The 22,962-nt window shown below is 42.3% G+C and overlaps 1 protein-coding gene across 3 annotated transcripts in view; it reads left to right on the top strand.

The window, feature by feature from the left end:
- The window catches only part of cadm1a (cell adhesion molecule 1a), a 422,806-nt gene that overhangs the window by 360,164 nt on the left and 39,680 nt on the right, over positions 1-22,962 (top strand). For all 3 annotated transcript variants that reach the window (XM_083926363.1, XM_083926362.1, XM_083926364.1), the window contains 2 exons: positions 1,098-1,270; positions 17,678-17,767. In XM_083926363.1, the coding sequence (XP_083782489.1) occupies positions 1,098-1,270; positions 17,678-17,767 (263 nt within the window). The remainder of the gene's footprint in view (positions 1-1,097; positions 1,271-17,677; positions 17,768-22,962) is intronic.

A 22,962-nucleotide genomic window follows, 5' to 3' on the forward strand; every position in this document is an offset into this window, starting at 1 on the left:
GCAGTCATTACCAGCAGATAGCACATGAGGGCCCCGGCTGCAGGCAGCCATTTGTATTCCAGACGCCTGCCCTTCCTCTCTCCTTGCAGCCCCATCTTACCCCTTTCGTCTGTCATCCTTCTCTGGATTCACTTTTCTCCTCTCACAGCATCCCATCCACCTATAGAAACCATTTTCCATACCTCTCACTCCTTCTTTTATAGATTTAGATTGTTCATTTACATGTCACTACATTTGGAGAGTCCTTGTAATAGACATGGCACACTCTCCGTCAATCCACCTACCACCCACAATTCAACGCACATGTGGTATGTTTGTTTTCGCTATTGAGCTCCAATTGCCATGTCATATTTTCTTCTTTCCGGATCATAATTCCCCCCCTCTCTCCTATTTGCTTGCTCCCTCCACACCAAATGTTTTCAAATGGAGGGGAAACAAGTTAAAACAGCCACAACAAGAGGGACCATCAGCACGAGCTCAGGGGAAATAACAGTAGCTGGCAGTGGCCATTGGAAGTTGTAGCAGGAAAATAGAGATGTTTTGTCTTTCCTCTTCGCCCTCTGTGGCTCTGAGCGCTCTGAGCTCATTGTCATAAAAATGGAGTCTGTCAGCCCGCTATAGACCTCAGTGAAGGTAGACAAGAGAACAAATACAGATGCTTGGTAGGTGCCCGCCTACACAGACACCCTCATCAGTATACAAGTGCGTTATGCCTACAATTTGAACAAAGCTGCTCCAGTTATTGTTGCATTGAGCTGTACACAAGGAGGGAATTTCATGTCAGTACGTGTTGTTTTTATGTCCTAATTCTCTATGAGAGAGTAAACAGTTGTTGTATTAACGTTTAAAAATGTAGCGCTGTATGATATGACGGGAAAATGTATTTAAAATTGTATGGCAATAGAGTTATTTTTTGAATATAGTACTGATGGAGAGAGCTTCTCTTGGTTGTTTAAGGATGCTCACATCCCAAGATTTGAGTTGTGTGTCAAATAAACATTGCATCAGTATGAAAGTGAAACTCAGAGTTTCAGTGTTTGACTATGTGTGTGTTTATCTACGAGTCTCACTGGTGCTCTGGTTTTTTATCATTTCAGACCACAGCGGGTGAACTGGGTGAAGGTGGATGACGACGTGCCGTCCCACGCCGTCATCACGGGCGGTGACCTTTACATCGAAAACCTAAACAAGTCCTACAACGGGACCTACCGCTGTGTGGCTTCCAACACAGTGGGGGAGTCTTTCGACGACTACATCCTCTACGTCTATGGTACGCAGCTCTAACACTGACACCGCATCACTTTACTACTGTATCTCTATCTTATTACCCTTTATCAGCTTTTCTTTGAGAGATTGGGCCACAAACTTAAACACCAGAATCATGTATATGCAGAGTGATTTTATTAACAAGACCGGTGAGTTGTTGGCACTGGTGCTCACTGGGATCAACTGTAGCATACTAAAGACTGAGGCTATTAGCATAATCCAAGGTATGCACACTGACTTTTGTATATGGGCTGTTTTTTAATTCAGGCACAGTGTGTTCTTTATCCCTTACTGTTTCAAACTGCAGTGTGGATATGACCAAAAGCTTGTCGCTCCGCTCTCTCCTCTTGTTGCCCTCTGTGCCCTGCACCTGCATCCAGAAAAATGGGCTCCTGAGGCTGAATCCAGACAGACAAAATAGGACAAAACAAGGCGGACGAACTGTTTCAGCCTCTGATGAGCGTTTAAAGTCATTATCGCTATTATACATTTCATCTTCTCACCAGCGCCTGTAGCAACACACCCACAGAGATGTTTTCTTCTTCTTGAGATGTTTTGAACGCTGCGCTTCAAAGAGAAGGTCACATCATCTGTATTGTTTTCTCTCTCCCGCTGTATTGTTTTAATTAGATTTTAATGACCTGAGGAGGAGTTTACATTCCAGATTTACAAAGACACATTTTTTACAAATTGTGGATTTTGAAGACAGGTTTTGTTTTACGGCAAAAATGTATGAAAGGGACGAGAGTTTTTCTGTTTTGATGAGTTAAAAGAGACTAAAAATAACAATTAGACTCTAAAATGGAAGTTTTCACAGAAAATAAACCTGAACTGTTAAATTAAGTGAAAAAAAATGATTTCAATATTTCAAATCACTTTTTGTGTCAGATTTTTCTGTGCGGGGATGAATCTTGAAATCATGTCAGCATTTCTAAAAATCCCTGATAGTTGCCGAGGCTATGCCAGTTTATATATAAATATATATATATATATATATATATATATATATATATATATATATATATATATATTTCGCAGTGCAAAAATCGCCAAAGCTTCACAAGGGGTCGCAGGTCTTTCTTGGCATTATAGGGCGTAAGACAACTTTTATATTTCAATATTCATTTCTGTGAAGAAAACTGAATGACGTTGTTTGTTATTTTTGTAAGTTTTGATTATTATTAAGATAAAAACTTGAACCCATGCTGTGTTCACGGAGCCCTCCTTCTCTGTTCAACGACCTCGTCCTGCATTAAAAAAAGTACACCGTTAAAATAACCAGAGATCTAATAGAACCATGGCCGGACATCAGGGAGAGGAAAATGCTGAATTTGCCCCAAAACAAATTAAAAAGAAATATTATTTACATGTGATTCTTTTAAAAAAAATAGAATTATGTTAATCATACCGGGCGGCTGTGGCTTGGTGGCAGAGTGGGTCGTCCTCTGTTTGAGAGATTGGTGGTTCGATCCCCATCTCCCCCCGGTCCATATGTCGAAGTGTCCTTGGGCAAGACACTGAACCCCGAATTGCTCCCCGTGCTGCACATGGATGTGTAAATGTGGTGTGAATGGTCAGATCAGATTAGATGGTATGTAGACGTCCACTGCCATCAGTGTGAATGTCTGTGTGAACGGGTGAATGTGACAGACACTGTGAAGAGCCTTGAGTAGTCAGATGACTAGAAAGGCGCTATATAAGTACAAGTCCATTTACCATTTACCATACCTAGAAATAACAGAAAAAAACTCTGATCCGTGATCTGCTTTAAATGCATTCTTATCACTCTACTCACACCGACGTCCTGCAGTTATTGTGCAGTTTATCAGTTCTTCTGTACTGTTATTGTTTTGCGTTGACTAGGATGTGACATACAGATAAAATGTGTCACTCGGAAATTACATTGGATAGAAACGACATTGAGACATTTATTTGTTAATGTTGTTAAATGTGACTCATTCGGCGGCTCGCTCTTCTAACGGCACTGCTTGTTTTGCTGATTCAGCAAAACCTTACGTCCAACTTGCCGTTAGTTTGTACGGAAGCTTAGACAGGAGTTAGTCGTTGCTTGGTAATGCTACATGTAAAAATGGCCGCCGCTCTTACCAATCTGTTTTGTTGATTTGAATGGAAATGTCCTACACTAGGGGACACTAGCCAGGTTAGCCACTGTTAGCAATACCACTTGATAACAACACATTATGTCACACAGAGGATTGGACCCAAATGCAGACACGGAACTCAAGAGTCAGTTTAACAGATTTAATCAACTTACTTTAACAAAAAGGTGCACAGGGAACAAAGGCAACCACGGAGAGAACTGAGGAAATACTGGTCACGGGGAATGAGCACAAGAGGAAGGTACGCTTGGGGACATCTGGAGTAGGAAAACGAGCTCACACCAGGGAAACACAAAGGGGAGCACATACAGGAAAACACTGACAGAGGGAGACAAAAACAGAGACTAAAAAGTAGAGAAGGGCTGTCCTGATTTAATCACGACAACATTATGCAGTACTTTCCGCATACAAACGCCAAAGCAACATGTCCACACATAGAATATATGGAGAACTGTGTGTGCGCGGCTGATTTAGTGAGACACAAATAAGAAAGAAGCGCTAGTAAACAGCGTATTCCTGCAGCTTCCACTACTGTCGCTGCTCAGAGCAGCCATGTTGTAGTGTGAGGTCGGGGCTCTGAGAGATCTCCAACGTACAAGTTAAAAATTTTTACTGGGAATTTAAAAGCGTCTGAGTTCCACTGGAAAGCAGCATTAGTCGGAGTTTGTTGGTTTACTCAGATAGGGAAGGAAAAAGTGGTCGGGGACGACTACTGTACAGCATGCAACACCTTCTATCCTAAGGACCTCAATTCAAATAAGAAGAAACCTTTATCCTGCCTCCGTCTGCCAGATTTCTGTCTTTCTTCAGCCTCCTGTCGATGTAGCATCCTCCTCTCTTTCTCTCTGTTTTCTTCTCATCCTCATAAACATTATCTTAACGCGCTTTTGTGCTGTTGATAGCAGTAACATTTTCTCTTTCAGAGCAGGGCATTACACTCTAATGTGCTCATTTTCCCTCAACGAAATTACTTCACTATCACTATTGGTAGACCCTGAGCCCACAGAGAAATTATTCGGCTGCTATTGTCAGAGGGAATTAGCGGAGTGAAAAGGCTTATTTTTTATGTAGGGGGGGAAGGGGAACTCTCAATGCCTGACGGACACCAGCTGAATGGATGTTATTTACAGCAGAGCGAGGTTGCTGTGCTAATGATGAGTGCAATAAAACAACAGAGGTATGGTTGAAAATCAGGAAACGGCTCGCTGCCACCTGCTATATTACAGCTGTTAGTCTACACTAAGAGTGCAGTGCAAGCCTCTAAGGGCGCACTCACACTGTCCTTCCGCACTGCGCTCCGGGCTTTAGGGTACTTTCCCCCCCTCCCTCTCCCCCCGCGGCCCAGGCCCGTTTGTACTCACACTACCTGGGCCTCGGCGAATGCTTCTTGCTGTCCAAACGTCATCACGTCGTAACACGTCACACGCGTGGCTCTGTTTCCAAATCTTTCCGTAGACCTCTGAGTTTTTGTGCGTCTTGTCGACTGTTTTTTGAATCTTTTCATCGACCAAATCTGCAGTAAACACTCCACCTCCGCATCACACCAACGTCAACCTTTCGCCGCCATTGTTGTTGTTGTTAAATGTCCGCGCATGGTCCCTCCTTCCTTTTTCTATGTCCGAACAGGCGCACATAAAATGACGTCAGAGCCGCCGTAGGCCTCGTGCTCTTACACGTGCGCACGCTCGTGCTCGTACATGTGCAAACGTGCTTTACAAAAGCCCACCTGTGGACGGCAAGCTGGCCCCAGCTAGGCGCAGAGCGGTTGCACTCACACTGGTCAAACGCACTAGGCTTTACCCGAAAAACCTGTTTTGGCCCGGTACGGAAGGACAGTGTGAGTGCGCCCTTAGTTTGTGTGCATACGTCTGGTTCTGTCTTTGTAAGAATCAGTTCGACACAGGGCAGAATTAGTTCACAGTTTGGGTTTGATGCTAAAGTCTGAGTCAAGATTCATTCTAAGATAAAGGAAACAACTTTATAAAAACTTTGGTGATTCATGATAGTTTAGGTTTGAAAGTGGACCTGGATTTATTTTTGGAGTCGTCAAAGGGAATGATGAGACGTTAGTATGTTAAGACAAAGGTGTGTGTGTGGTGTGTGTGTGTGTGTGTGTGCGTGGATCAACTACAGAACACATAACTTACTGCATTTCCACACTGTTGCTTGTGTTTTTAAATTAATTACACACAACTTTGCATGAAGTGTGAATTTTCTGGCAACTGTAGCAGGTTTTTTTTGTAAGTCTCTCTCCCCGGGCCTAAACAACAAAAATCCAATGGTGAGGGCTGCGAGTTGCCCCTCTCTCTCAACCACCCACATATCCCCCCATGGTGAGAGAAAGACAAAGTCAAACGCGGTAATGCAACACGTGGGCAACTAAAAGCCTTGCACCAAAAAAACAGCAGCCATTAAAACCACAGAAGGCCTCCATCCTTTTAGAGCTAGTCTTTTGATGACTTTGATGTGTCCGTGGCTCCCACACTACTAATGTCGACGGTAATTCAACAGCAAACCATGCCGAACCTTCGCCTTGCTAATGGGAGGACAGGATGTTGTGGCTGAGCCGTCAGAAGCTGATACTCGCATTATGTTCCAGACCCCCCCACACATACACCACCTCCTCGTCTTATACTGCCCCCGCCGTGCACGCAGATGTGTGGTCCGCTGTCATTTCCCTAAACAGGAGCTGGGAGGAGGGCGTGTATGTAGACACATACTCCCATTTTGAGGTATCAGCAAAGCAGTGTTGATAAAAAAAGCATCTGGTAAAGTTAATTTAGATGTTTCCTTCAAAACACGTTCTACATGTCGGAAATTGATCGCTGTCCACAAGTGAAAAGACGGATTCATGTAGTACTGAATCATGGAGTTGGAGCATTGATTTTTTGGGTTTAGGATTTTTTGGGCGGGCCTGAAATCATGGCGGCGATGATGCACATTTAAGCCCCGCCCACACCGCTCTCCATCGACTTTATATTGTGTGAGGGAGCCTCCTTGTTAAACCTGTCTGCTAGCAAACAAATGAAAAATGGCTTAAAGCTAAAAGAGGGAAAAGAACCCAGAACTATATTGTTACAAGCTGCAGAGTCAAAAAACTGAGCCTTTAGTGGATACAGGAATTAGCTCAATGCTAACACATAATGGGAATCACCATGAACAGGCTAATGGAAATTAGCTTTAAATTGGCAATAGCCTTAAACTAGCATTTCTCTTCCTGCAGCTGATTTTTTGGATCATTACTGACAGTTGAAAGAGGTGCAGGCGTGGTTTCTGCGCCTCCAGCAGACACACCCCCACCATTTCAAAAAGTGCTAGGACGTTACGTTACGGGACATTACGTTACGGGGCGTAACCGGACGTACGGGACGTTATGGGACATCAAAGGACGTAACCGGACGTACGGGTAGTTACGGGACGTACGACAAAACCTAAAGCCTAAAACTGCATGCAGCAACACACATTGAAATCAATGCAATCAACCCGATTTTGTCCCTGATGCTTGCTCGCATCGCGTACTGTCAGGATAAATCGTGTAATAAATCGAATTTCAAATTTTGCTATTCAAATCAGGATTTTATAATACAATTATTCAAGTTAAAATATGAAGTTCAAATTAAAATATATATTCTAAATTTCCAGAATGAGATAATTCTGCCGATACTTGTGTCTCTACTGTGTGTTTAAGCAATAAAGTGTGATAAAAAGTATGTGAAACGAGTGTACACTGTGACCACTCAGTGGTCCATGTGGTGTGAACAGTTTAACTGGGATTTCAAGCTGTATGTCGGGCTGTAGATCAGGCTGTAGATCAGGCGGACAAAAATGAAACACAAGCACTTAACTGCCCGGGAGTTTGTGTAACAGCTGATTATTTCATGCAACAAGCTCCAGCATAAATCTTTTTTCTTTCTCTTTCTCCGTGGAATGAAGCTGCCCTCAAGTGGGGTTCGGAAAGAGCAGAACATCACGACCGTTAACAAAGATATAATTATGAAATACAAAGTCCACCTCCGTACATCACAGGGTTAAAGAACACAACAGGGCGTCACACTAACACGCCGAACACTGCGTCAATTTGCCTATCTAAGGTGAATTATTATAATTAAAGACTATTTTTAGTCCTAAAACGCTAACCACCGTACCTCCATGATATTTAAAAAATTAGATACATCTCGTTCAAACGCAGCAACAAACAAGGGAAGGCTTTAATAATGATGAAGTCCCTCCAACAGAAAGGATGCTATGTTTTAGATTTAATGAAATAAACATCTTGTATGTTCAGATTTATTCTTCCTTAACCCTCCTGTTATCCTAAGGGTCAATTTGACCCCATTTAATGTTTAACATCTCTAAATAACGACATCTTTTTCTGTTTTTTTGCTTTATATTCATGACTTTTCCTAATTTTATGGGGACAACTCATAAAAAACCTTGAATTGTCATGATTATATATATTTTTATTGTTCTTATCGTACATGTACTTGTCGCATCGGTGTTCCTTTGGGTCAGTTTGATCATCTGGATGATTTCATCATTATTATTATCGTTTATTTCACAATTCAAATATTATATGAGGTCAAATTCACGCTGCTGTCCTTGATAACGGACGTTACTTTCATTCCAGATGTTACAAATAACACAAAATAGCACTTAAAATAACAGACTTACTTTAAAACACACACACAGAAATCCCTCCATGCAATTTAAGATCAGTGATATTTTTCATTCTGTTAAATAAAAACATAAAGTACCCGACTTCACTTGGGTCACACATTGATTATGATCATTTTGGAGATGTTTAAATTGCTACGGTCAAATTGACAGCGAGAATAAATGGTGTTTGTCAAATTTGAGGGCAACAGGAGGGTTAATAAAAGTTAAAAACCAGCCACAACACACGAGATTCTAAATTGTATGTGGCGCCTCCGCACCCCGTCCTTACTCATCCCCTGCTCGACAGCCAGAGCAAATGTATGGCCGGCATCTCCCGGTACGCATCTGGTTTCCGAGTATTGTGACCCTAAGTGATGGAGAGCACCGTTGGACCGGCTGACACTAACAATGTTACCAGCTCAAAGAATGCAGCCGGTATTGCTCTGTCTCTCTCTGATGCTCTTACTTCACAGGGTAAGAAAACACAACCATGAGGGTTTTCCTCTCACAGTCGAGTGAGACCCAGCACCGAGGGGTTTTAAGTTGTTTACAGACTGCCGCTTACCCAATAACTGACTTCTCTTCATCCCCGCGCCTTTACCAGCACTGGCTTTATTGCACAACAGCGGCATGTTTAGTGACCCTGTTGCTCCCAGTCGTCTTCCTACTTACTTGACACTTCTCCTCCGTTTAAGCACACGGGAGTTTCTCCACAAGTCACGTTGGGTCTTTAAGTGGCATCCAACGTTTTCTTCCCGAGGTGCGAAAGTGTCCCGACGCGTACAATTTAAGCTGCAAGCGCTCAGAGTTTGCTGAAATTCCACTTGAGTGAAAGTGAAGCAAGAAAATTGCTGGTGGAAAAAATGTTATGAAGAGGAAAAAAAGTAATTCATCATTTTCCAAAAAACAAATTTGCGAGGAAGCTATGTTTTCAATTCTGTGTGTGTCTCTCTCTCTCTTTCTCTGCTGTGTGTCAATTTATAACATTACCGCTGTAAATGCTTCAACTTAAGATCCCAGCTTCCATCTCCTGATCACCATATTTTATTAATGGGCCTCCTGCAAGAACATTTTCGTACTCTTACCTTAACTTTCTGACTTTTTTGAGTGTGTCGAAGTGATAACTGTGTAAATAACCAGCGTGAACATGAATGCCACCATAAATGAGCGCATGAGAATTGTAAATTAGCATAATGAATTCCTCATTAATACCATAAAAGGCTCTACGGTCTGCCTCGTATGTCCTATTGAAGTCTTTCAGAGATCCATAAAGGAAGTTATAAAGAGCGGAGTTAAGGGACCTGCTCGAGCTGAGGAAAGGGAAATATAACGAGTGCCTTTTACGCCGTGTCACTTGAGGGTCGTACCGTCACTGAAATAAAAACAAGAAGTGGTCCGATTATGAAATTGGCTTTTAAAAACAAACAAATAAAACAAAGAAACCAAATAAAAAAACATCTCGCTATATATTATAATGTCAAAATAATTATGAAGTGTAATTTATCAGAGTAATGACACATACAACCCAACAATGAAAATCTAAGGTTACAGCAGACTAAGGGCGCACTCACACTGTCCATCTGTACCGAGCCCAAACAGGTTTCCTGGGTAAAGTCTAGTTCGTTTGACCAGTGTGAGTGCAACCGTACCGCACCTAGCTGCCGCACGCTTGCCGGCCACGGACTGTTTGGCAGAGGTGGGCTTTAGTAAAGCACGTTTGCACATGTACGAGGCCTAAGGTGCCTCTGAGGTCATTTCCTGTGCGCCTGTTGGGACGTAGAAAAAAGAAGGAGGGACCATGCGCGGACATTTCAAACAATGGCGGTGAAAGGTTCACGTTGGTGTGATGCGGAGGTGGAGTGTTTACTGCAGATTTGGTCGATGAAAAGATTCAAAAACAGTCGACAAGACGCACAAAAACTCCGAGGTCTACGGAAAGATCTGGAAACAAAGCCACGCATCGCCATGACATCATCAATGCGTGTGACGTGTTACGGCGTGATGACGTATAGGCAGCAAGAAGCATTCTCCGAGGCCCAGGTAGTGTGAGTACAAACGGGCCTGGAGGGGGGGACAAGGACCCTAAAGCACGGGGCACGGGACGGACGGACAGTGTGAGTGCGCCCTAACTGTAGGTCAGTCGGACGGGTCTGGACCAATCTTAAACTGTGTTCATACCTCAGAGATAATTCAAAATATGAGGAAACACTCAAAATGTCACATTACCGGCAGACACCAAATGTTCCTACTCAAAAATGACCCCATTACATTCATGTCCAAATATTCTGTCCTATATTTTTTATAGACAACATTTCTTTTTCCACCAGGAAGAGATTCTCAAAGAACCCGGCTTGGTGAAAACTACCCTTCAGTCTTTCAGTCGGATCACCTTTAATCCTTCACTCAGGCCTCATACAGCATTAAGAGTTCACACATGAAGCCTGATCGCAACTGACTGTGAAAGAAAACAATGCGTCAAACTTTCTTTTAAACCAAGTACCCGATTAAGAACTATCAGCTGTATTTATTACTTATGTTGAAGGTCTTTCGTAACTTCTGCAGGAAGATGCAATCGAAGGCAAGAGTTCAAAGGAACACAATTGAGCGATATGTTATTCTCTTTCACAATATTGGCATCCGCAAATGTCCCATTGAGTCGATGTTGAGTGTGACACGTAAAGCCTCACATCACAGCGCTTGTCCCGGCTTCACGGGTTCGGATTACACAGGGCCAAGGACACCTCCCGTAGGGGCCAAGGAAAAACAGAGGGCAGAGAAAAGGAAGGAGCCTTGGGAAGGATAAATCATGGGTAACCCTTTCAGCGACCTGAGGCACTAAATGGATACAGAGAAGCAAATCAATAATACACTTTGATACAGGAAAATATAAAAGCGTAAAATTGGAAAAAAAATACATAGTGAGGAGGTCACAGCCGACACAAAGCTCGTACCGTACCTCAGACATCTACGTATGAAGTGGCTTGTTTTCCCTCTCCCATTTACCCTTTAATACTTCTTTAACAAGGTTAAACTAATGGTCATTTCTCTAAACCGCAACCAAGTTTTCTATTATGTCTATTTCACAATATCTCCAACAGCCCCCCCGCCGCCCCCCTCGAAACTAAAAGCTGACATCTTTCCGACATTACTGTTTGATTAAAATGTGAAGGAGAGTGTGTGTCCTTCAGACCTTAAAGTGCTTTTCACACATTTTCTGTCAGTAGCAGAGAAAACTTAAAGCCACACTTCTACTTTCCAGAGGCCAAAGGTGTTAAAAGTACATTTGAGCAATTTAGCATTTAACATTTAAGTTACTTTCAACATAGTTGATAATGTCTATACCACAATATCATACTCTACTGCTGTACCCTATGCAAGTCTTAGAAAATAAGATTAAAATAGAGTTGTTTTTAAAAAGAGACAATACAGTTTAACATGGTTTCAATACAAAGTATGCAACTGATGTGCTGTACAGAGAGTTTATCGCTATTACTAATGTTCAACTCTTGTCCCTAGTTGGGCGTGAACATGAACAACATGATCAGCACAAAATGATTTAAAATATCAACATGATAAAACTACATAACACAGTAATGAAATACATAATAGGATTTCAAAACTACATTACATAGTACACTAATATACATAAAAATGACACCTTTCTAGTTAAATATCAGGACACTATACTATATCATACTATCCTACATTTCTCTTTATCGCACTGTACTACTACACTTTACTACACCCATCTATACCACACTGCACTATACTACCTTACCTTACTCTATTATACCACACTGCACTATAGTACCATACCATACCTTACCAACTATACCACACTGCACTATACTACCTTACCATACCTTACCAACTATACCACACTGCACTATGCTACTATACCTTACTCTACTATACCACACTGCACTATACCACCATACCTTACCATACTATACTATACCAAACTGCACTATACTACCATACCTTACCTTACCAACTATACCACACTGCACTATACTACTATACCTTACTTTATATACCACACTGCACTATACTACCATACCTTACCATACTATACTATACCACACTGCACTATACTATCATACCTTACCTTACTCTACTATACCACACTGCACTATACTACCATACCTTACCTTACTCTACTATACCACACTGCACTATACTACCATACCTTACCTTACTATACTATACCACACTGCACTATACTACCATACCTTACCTTACTCTACTATACCACACTGCACTATACTACCATACCTTACCTTACTATACTATACCACACTGCACTATACTATCATACCTTACCTTACTCTACTATACCACACTGCACTATACTACCATACCTTACCTTACTATACTATACCACACTGCACTATACTACCATACCTTACCTTACTATACCACACTGCACTATACTATCATACCTTACCTTACTCTACTATACCACACTGCACTATACTATCATACCTTACCATACTATACTATACCACACTGCACTATACTACCATACCTTACCTTACTCAACTATACCACACTGCACTATGCTACCTTACCTTACTCTGCTATACCACACTGCACTATACTACCATACCTTACCCTACTATACCACACTTCACTATACTACCATACCTTACCTTACTCTACTATACCACACTTCACTATACTACCATACCTTACCATACTATAATATACTATACCCTACACTGACCTATACTACCATATCAGCCTACATGGCGCTATACTATAATTCACTGTACTATACCATAATACACTATACCACCAGTCCTTACTATACTATACCCTACACTGCACTGTAATATGCCCTACTATACCACAGTGCACTTTAGTACTATACCTTACCATACTATACTATTTTATACCCTACACTTCACTATACTACCATACCTTACCATAGTATACTATACTCTACCTTTATATTCTACAATTTGCAACACAGTAATATAGTACACTATACTACACTGCACTATGCTATACCTTATTTCACTACACTGCATTATACAACATCTTACTTTGCTTCACTTCACTACACTAGACTACACTGTACTATATGATACTTTACAATGCCTCACTACACTAAACTATACCATAATGTTTGCGTAGCCTTTGTCCTTTAACCATCAGTTTCCATTTAATGAGAAATAAGTCATTGGTATTATTTGGTGCATCTTTACATAAAGAATTGTTGGGTTTATGGGCTTAAAATGTTATTTATGTAATATGTTTTGTCATGTATCGTCAATTTCTCTGTCATGGACATCAGATTTTTTAGGTTTGATATCTGGCTCCGTGCAGATATGAGTGTTCCTCCATCCGGTGCTCACATGGCGTTCTTTAACTCCCCGGGTTTAGCAGAAATAATTCCAATCAGGCTGCTTCTCAGAGCTTCCTGCAGTCCCGCTCCCTCCCGTCAGACCAGTAACACTGATTCATAAGTCTCATCAGTAAACAAGGCCCGGTGACTCAGCAGGAGGGAAATCACATTCTGCCTGTTACATTTGAAAGTCACTAAGTTCCCGTATTCTTTGATACTCTGCACCAGCTAACCACAAAATAATGTAGTGTACATTCAGACAACCATCTATCTTATATTTAATCTTTATGGGTTTGTTTTACTGCGAATTTTTTAATGAGTTGTTGACACTGATGATCCCAAACATCTGCTGGACCCTTACAGTTTATGATAGGATAAAACCAATTAGACAGCACCACCCCCGAGTTGGAGTCTGTGGCTCTCAAGCATGTGTGAAAACTCATCAGTGAAAGCTTCGTCTGCCAGCTGACTTCCCAGTGGATCATTTTTGCACGTTGGTCGGTACAGCCTTTTGTATCGTCAAGGTTGTCTTTAAAAGAATGGTATTGTTGATAGATTAAAAACATGCCGTACAGCAGAGTTTGAATACTGATCCAGATCACCTGAAGGTCCTCATTACCATTTTCAAATTCTGTTCAGGCAGATTTCTAAGGTGCTACACTGACCCCTCCGCCTTGTGTTTGTATTACTTGAAACATTTTCCTTCAGGTCCATGAAATAGATGATCTTCTAAATTAACAATTGTGAACAGATTTATGCAGCAACTACAAACAACTACTGTCCTCAGGGGGGACTACTTTTCAATGATAAACAGCCTCTGTCCCCTTAGGGAGGACATCCTGCTCTGCAAACAGCAGGGTAACTTTATTATCTCTTTAATGTGACTTTACAATGAACTGCTTTTTCAATTTACTGTGATTGCACAGTAAAAAATACCTTCACTTTAAATATCAAGATGTACCAGTGTACATTTAGTAATGCAATGTGACGTATGCCCGTTAATGTAGAGCAGTAATCATGGTGCCACTTCCTGTAATGCAGCTTTCTTGAGAGCTTTAGTACCCGCACTGTTCAATTAGTGACAGTAATGGAACCCAGCACTTTTCTGAACAATATAAAGTACATATCCCATAAAAATCAGGAGTAGGATGATATTTACTGTACATAAACTCCACTCTTGTTCCATTACGGTGTTTGGGTCCTTAAATGTGTTCTCTACTTTATGCCTTTCAGTACTTTCCAGCTTTGTCTCTAAGCTCCAATCCCATTTGTTCCAACTGAAGATGTAAATCTTTAAAACAGGACACAAATATATAGTTTAAAAAGGCTTCGTCATTTCCTTAGTTTAGGACTTTTTCAGTCGTAAATTTGATACTTTATTAAGAATAAGCTGTAAACTTTGGCAACACAGACAATACTTGTTGGCATCATGTCATTGTCGGTTTTTGTTGTCATAGTAGAGGCTCACCTGCAGTTACATTTAACCGCCAAAGGGGCCCGCTAGACACAACGTATCTCAATTCTTAGGGCGCACTCACACTGTCCTTCCGCACCGGGCCAAAACAGGTTTTACGGGTAAAGCCTAGTGTGTTCGACCAGTGTGAGTGCAACCGATCCGCGCCCAGCTGGCCATTGAGCACAGGTAAGCCTCCCCCCGTCCACGACCTGTTTGAGAGAGGTGGGCTTTTGTAAAGCACGTTTGCACATGTACGAGCATGAGCGTGCGCACGTGTACGCGCACGACGCCTACGGCGGCTCTCACGTCATTTTCTGTGCGCCTGTTGGGACATAGGAAAAAGAAGGAGGGACCATGCGCGGACATTTAAAACAATGGCTGTGAAAGGCTCACGTTGGTGTGATGCGGAGGTGGAGTGTTTACTGCAGATTTGGTCGATGAAAAGATTCAAAAACAGTCGACAAGACGCACAAAAACTCAGAGGTCTACGGAAAGATTTGTATACAAAGCCACGCATCGTGATGGCGTCAATCAATGTGTGTGACGTGTCGACAGGCAAGAAGCATTTGCGCGAGGCCCAGGCAGTGCGAGTACAAACGGGCTGGCCAGCGGAGGGAGAGGGAGGGGGTGACAAGTACCCTAAAGCCCAGGGTGCTTTGCGGAAGGACAGTGTGAGTGGGCCCTTAGAAACTGCTACATTAACACGTTGGGCAGACGTTGCTCTTCATTGAGCACAGGTAAGCCTCCCGCCATTTGGTGAGATACTTGCACAGACTTTTATCCTTTTTGGCAGGTACTCCTCCATCCCTCTGACGTTCATCCATCCTTGAATCTTCGCTCTGCCTTATTGTTCACTGGGGTCATTTGACTGAATGATTTCCTTATTGACGTGTTTCAGCATGTTCTACATATTGCCACCTGCTTTACAGGACGGGAAAGTAGCAAACACATCAAATAGCAGTTATGTGGTTATGCCTACCGCCAACCTCTTTGAAAGGTTTAAGTATAGGAGATTTACGGGAAAATATTCAAAAGTGAGAGTAGCTGGTAAGAAGTGTAAAATACTGGAGAATGCCGAGGGAAAAAGCAATGAGGGTTGACAGGTATGTGATTGTGATTGTAATGTTGTAGCTGCTGTGTAGAATTATATAGAAATGCATTATGCAAATATTTAGTCAGATGTTACATACTCTTTCACACTCATGCTAAGTGCCTGTAACTAGACCAACCAATATACTTATAATAATAATGTGTAATTTATAAATCCCTCTCTTTGGGTAATTTCATTTTTCACTCTGTTTGTTATGTTATGACACATGAAATGCAGACACATGCATCGGAGTGATGTCAGAGTGAAGGGGCTGCTGCTCATGAGCAGTCGGGGTGGGGGTGGGGGTTCAGTGCTTTGTTACTGAAAATGAAAAGATTGAATCTGAGAGAGCTCTCCTGTCTACTTTGATTTCTACCTGCGAGCCAACTCCTGCGTGTTTTCCTACAGGTCTCTATGCAGTGAATCAAAAGTGAGGCAGGAAAATTAACAGCAGCAGCAGGTCGAAAACTGTAAATAGTGACGATGTACAGTCCACGGGCAAGGGAACTCAAATCGCCTGCAGTATTTCATAGAAAGAAATAAGTGTTACAGCTGCAGCTTGTTGTGGGAGTCCAGTAAAACTGCAACATAGCTGATGCAAAGTCCTACCGCACCACACACCATCACATAACAAGATCTGACAGTGCACACTGTTGTAACCGATAAAAGCAGCACCTCTTCTGTCTCCTGGACTTCCCTCTCCTCCTCCTTCTCCGTCCACACACATTTCCTTTTCCCACCTTCTTATAAAAACCGTATTTGATTTTAGGTGTGGACTAGCCCTCCTGCTTATCAACAGCCAGAAATAACTTATTTTTCCTGAACCTTTTAATAACCCCCCAAAGCTTCTTCAGTCCATTTCCAGAGCAGCATGGGAGGTCTTTAACCAAGCGGCACCGCCAGCGGCTTCATATCAGTGCAGCCCTGACACTTCAACAAGGAAAATGTCACTTTTGATATCTCCCCCTGGTCATTGTCAGGGTGGGGAGTCTAACCCGGATAATGAAGTAAAAAAGGAAACTGTGGAAGGAAAAAATGGTCTCCCTGCTTGTTGCTGTTCATGTATTTATTGTTCATGTGTGTGTGTGTGTGCATTATTTCCCTCCTTCTGTTTTTGTGCACTGCCATTTATTGTGTCATTATTTTTATACATCAACTTCTTCACCATCGTCGTCTTTGCCTTCTCCCTGGAGATGTTAAAAATGCGCAGACACATTTGTTTGTCAAGATAGCTCACTGCATTACGACGACAGCGCAACTACAACGCCAGCATGTGTTAGTCATTAGACGTTTAATCACTTCTAACAACCATGTGCTCGCTGGCATCGTCGGTATTTCTTGTCATGGTGTGTATCCCATGAGTAAATGAGAAGAGTTCCCAGCACGAAAGTTTATCAGCTCCGTTGGTGCGATGCAGCGTTGCAGTGTCGTCGTCGTCGTCGTCGTCGTCGTCGTGTGTGTGTGTGTACAGTATTTAATGTACTGACATTGCCAATTCATCAAAAGGTCCGTAGCCAACCTTTAACTCGCGCACACGCGCACACACACACACACACACACACACACACACACTAACACACACACACACACGCACACACACAAAGTGACACACAATGAGCTTTTGGTCATATATCAAACGGCGATACCAATCGCTTCACAGTGACTTTACTTTATCTTCATGGCTTTTATACTCATTTGTTTCCCCCCTGTGTTTGTCATGTATTTGTCCTCTCATCCAGATGCTCCCACCACTACCCCTATACCCACCACAGCCACAACCACCACCACCACCATCACCACCACCATCTCCTACCCTGAAGCCAATCAAGGTACAGTATCTCCCTCACGCAACCTGTTTATCTTGGTGTGTGTGTGATTGTGTGTCCTCCCCTATGACCCGCACAGCCGTAAATCACTCCATATATTTCCATCTTCATGCCACGGTGGAAGCCATATTCATTTGCATGTTCCTTTATGGATGCGTTAAAGGGAAAGTTTGGCTTTTTTTGAAGTGTGGTTGTATGAGGTTCTGTACTTATCCATAGTCAGTGGATGACGGTCGGCACACTGTCAGTTTAAAGAAGCAGATAGTTCCTGCACAGGAGCTGCAAAACAGACTTTAGTCACCTTAAAGAACTCTATCAGTTTAAGTGTACTGTATTTTACCACTTTATCTTGTCGTCAAACAGTCCTTTCCTTTGGCACTGCTTTAAGTGCGCTGTATTACTCCGCTTCGGTGTTGGTAATCCTGCCTGCTTCTCCAAAGACTATGACTAAAAGACTCCACAGTGAACTGCATTTCTTACCGCTGTTATAATCACTCTTTTTCTTGTATTTGTTTATTCTATAAATCAAAGAAAGTACGCCCAGTGTGCAGCACAGTAGTCCCTATGAGAAAGCCAACATTGAGAAAATCTATTGCCAAAGAAAAGGGCTGTCTTGCAAGGTGAATAGGTGAAAATAGTATATTATAAATAATATACACTTTTTTAAGGTGGGTAACACACTGACTATGGATAAGTAGCTCATATAACCACACTTCACAATAGTCAAACTATCCCTTTAAAGTTTCATCATCATCATTTACCATTTTTGAAAAGCTTCTGCAGTTAATTCCCAATGCTGTGTGTTATTTAACAGGTGAAAGGTCATGGCGAGGCATCATCATGACCTCACATACTGTACATACTCAAACAGTGAAAGCCAGTACTGTGGCCCAGTTTTAAAGAAGCAAATCAGGGGACATTGTATAACAGCTCTAAAATCCACATAGGGAGAAGGGTCCCAACACACAGGACTTTCAGCCGTGTGACCTTTTTTTATCTAATCTTAGCCGAATAGTTTTGGTGCGTAAGGTTAACCGTCTTCATAAGATCCCACACAAACTGGTGTGCTAAAGTCTTCGTAAGATATCATAAGATGCCGCAGATGAGAATACGTTGGTTTGTTTGATCCATCAACCTCATCCCTACACGAACTTTGGCGCTCTTACTCCTGGAGCCCTCGCTCTGAGCGTCTCATCTGGCCACGGATGGGTTTACAGTTTAAAGGTATCGTATCTGTTGCCCTGGGAATGAGGATGGGCTGGGTATATACCTTAATTCTTCTGGTTTCAGTCGACAAGTGCATCTAATGATTTGTAAGTGTGAGGTTCCAACCGAATGATTCACAAATCAAATACACAACAGCTCTATTGAATAGTGGTTAACACGGTAGATGAAAACAGACTTTGATGGAACGTATACAACAGCATCTTTCACAGTTTCGAGGTATGAGTAATTACAGCCCTCCACTGCACACACAGAGTGCTGCGCTTCCATAAGCTTTTCTACTTTTCAAAATAAAGTCAGTGTGTGGGTGTTGGGATTGCGAGGACAAATAGCAGGCCAAGCTTGCGTCGCTTGGTTGTCAGTTTAAACCTAGTGGCTGTCAATATCGTTCATTCACTGCTTTGTTCCTCAGACTCTTTCACAACTGGCCTGGTTTGTTTTGTCCTCACTAAACTGCAACTCCATCACACAAGAAATACAAGTATTACAGTTGTAAATGACAGTTTGATAACCCCCGGACCTGGCATGAAAAACAAACAAAAAAGAAGGCAAACAAAAAGAAAGCTGTAAAATGATGGATCATGGATACTGGATTCACTATGGTAATTGTATGAGATTGATCATTGTTCCATAACATTTAGTCAATGCAGACGCAAGAATTGCCCATTATAAAGAACACATCTCAATTATAAAGTCAATTATAGATCATACTCTAGGTGGGCTGTGGGACGAGGGTAGCATTGGGGAGGAACGCGAGCATGAAAATGAGGCTCTTTTGAAATTAACAAATTTTTATCTCGCTCTTTCAGAAACAGAAACTCGGGGCTATTGTGAGTAAAAAATCTCCAAAGGGCGTCGATAGAAAACATCACTTTATGCCTCAACTCAGAAATCAGCCCGAGCTCCAAATGCAATCAAAGCCTCTCTGACAGACCACTCAATTGGAACAAATCTCACGAGGCTGGCAGAAATCACAGGCATTGTGCTTGATTATGCCATCTGATTGGATTAAAGAGAATACCTATCTGTGCAGGCTGATTCGTAGCTGCTTTGCCTCGGATCAAGGAGTCTGGAGTCCGCACGGGCCGGTTCTGATTGTAGCTATCCTGAATGATTGACACTCAGATCTCTGCTGATTATTTCTAATAATATAGTTGCTTTATAGGTAAATACTAAAGAGAGAAAGAAGAAAAAGAATGCCTTTATTCATCCCGCAGGGGGAAATTACATTTTTTCACTCTGTTTTTATATTATTCACGTTACACACACACACAGGCCCGACATACACACACACATGCACTAACAGGACCTTTAATAAAAGCAGTTAATGGAGAGATGTCAGAGAGAGGGGGCTGCCAAAGGGACCGGCGCCCCGAGCAGGGTGTGTGAATATGGTGTGAATGGTTAGATTAGATGGTCTGTAGATGTCCACTGCCACCAGTGTGAATGTCTGTGTGAACAGGTGAACACTGTGAAAGCGCCTTGAGTAGTCAGAAGACGAGAAAGGCGCTATAAAAGTACAAGTCCATTACCATTCTGGATATGTTTATAAGTCTAGTTCTGACTCTGCTTTCTACACGATGACCACCTCTGCACTTCATCACAGGGTAAAGATTCAAAGAATTGAATAGAAGTGAAGTCACTGTACAGTACGTTGGCAAGGACTCTCAGTCCCCCGTGAACAGGACTTACGTTGAGATGTGTGGGCTCCACCTGATAACGCAAACCTCACGTCTTCACTGCCAATATTTCCAGGTTAAAAACAACCCACTTACAGTTTCTGCCAGATGTGCTCTCTTTGCCTTCAACTATCAGGGGCTTTCCATTATTACTGTGTATATAGATTGAAGGCAGCAGACTCATATGGCCATAACACACTCTTGATTTCATTTACCCACAGCTTGCCGCCCACTGCCAAATGAATCTATTAGAGTGGAACTGAGGTTTTCTTTTTTTTTCCATCAATTACCCATTAGGAGGACAGAATAGAGCACTTTAAAAAAAAAACTATTAGAGCCCCAATACATGACTCTTAAGTGCTTTGCAGGGTTTAGAAAGTACCACAGGGAAATACCTAAATTGCTATTTTCACTACTAAATACATGAGAAGTATTATTAATTTCTATAATTTATTTTTTTTAAGTGTTTATCAAAGCGTGTCCACATCAAAGCGTCAACTTTTGACAAAAGAAACTGAAACTGAGGGCGCACTCACACTGTCCTTCCGCACCGCGACCCGGGCTTTAGGGTACTTGTCCCCCCCTCCAGGCCCGTTTGTACTCACACTACCTGGGCCTCGGTGAATGCTTCTTGCTGTCCATACGACATCACGCCGTAACACGTCACACGCATTGATCGCGTGTGTGTGGCTTTGTTTCCAGATCTTTCCGTAGACCTCTGAGTTTTTTGTGCGTCTTGTCGACTGTTTTTGAATATTTTCATCCAACCAAATCTGCAGTAAACACTCCACCTCCGCATCACACCAACGTGAACCTTTCACCGCCATTGTTGTTGTTGTTAAATGTCCGCGCATGGTCCGTCGTTCTATTTTCTATGTCCGAACAGGCGCACATACCGCTACCGCCGTAGGGCTTGTGCTTGTGCTCGTACACGTGCACACGCTCGTGCTCGTACATGTGCAAACGGCTCCGCTTAAGCCCACCTCTTTCTTCCGGCTGTTATGCGCGGAACGGGTGCACTCACACTGCTTAAACGTTCTAGGCTTTAGCAGAAAAAACAGTTTTGGCCCGGTACAGAACGACAGTGTGAGTGCGCCCTGAATGTTCTGCTTCTCCGTTCTTGGTATCCTCTGCCTCTTTCCCCGTGTGAGCTTCGCTCTCCATATTTCTCTTTTTGCCATTTCTGTGTCAGTGTGGAAGAAAGATTTTCCTTGAAAAGCAACATGTTGTTCTGCACGCTCTCCTCAGGGGTAGCAGTCTATTATCTTTTTAGTGGTAGTCTGGGCCAACGGGAGGTCTTTTGTGAAATACAAGCCAACCTCGAAAGCACAAATGCACTGCCGTCTTTGTAGGCCTTCATCCTCCCACAAATTCTCTCATCTCTCTCATTACCTCACCTCTCTCCACTCTATCGAAACAATATGACTAATCATTCCCTAATTCAACACCTAACACTGAATGAACAATGCCACTTAAACCCCGATTGAAGAAAATGTATAATAAATGTGAACCTTGTGTGGATAAAACAATCAGGCGGCAGGTTAGCATTACTTTTAATTGATTAAAGACCATAAACGGTGCTGACAGCAAATTCATTTAACCCACTCTATAGACAGGACAACAAAACAGGCAAGGGGAAACAAATATCTATTACATTAATCTAGACTCTTAAATCCCATAAACACCATCTGGTGAAGTGACTTAAGAATTTTAGACGTGCTTCCACCTCACATTCGCCGACACTTGCACACAACGTGCCGGATAAAGTGTGCTATTGTTCCCCCGCTGCTCAGTTTTCATTCCTTGTCCATTTTGAAATTGGAGCAGCGAGCCATGACTAATTTGATTAAGGTCAATAGCAACACAATAAGTGCCATCACGTGACATACAGCCCTAAGAGAGCATCAATGGTGTTCTAGCACTCAGCATCATGGAAAACACTCGTCTGGAGCCCAACACGTCTTCCTAATGTGGAGGTATATTGTCTTTTAGAGGTGTTATGGCCGCGCTCCATGATGACCAAAATGAGATGAAACTCGTGAAGAATGGCCAGGAGGTAATCAGCTAGCTACACAATATCTGAAAAGTACCACCAGTAGAGACATATTTGCAATAATTCAACTCAGTATTTACACATATACTCAGACGGCCTGGTGTGCACTAAAATGTGTTCAAATAACTGCTCAAGTGCTCATCGAAATCCTGCTTTTGACAGACTTTTTTATTTTATTAATACTTTGTAGTCTTAGACACAGCTGTGCTTTGAGGTAAATGCTAATTTCAGCTTGCTAACAT

This window comes from Echiichthys vipera (genome assembly GCF_963691815.1).
Source record: "Echiichthys vipera genome assembly, chromosome: 14".
NCBI classification, from domain to species: Eukaryota; Metazoa; Chordata; class Actinopteri; order Perciformes; family Trachinidae; genus Echiichthys; species Echiichthys vipera.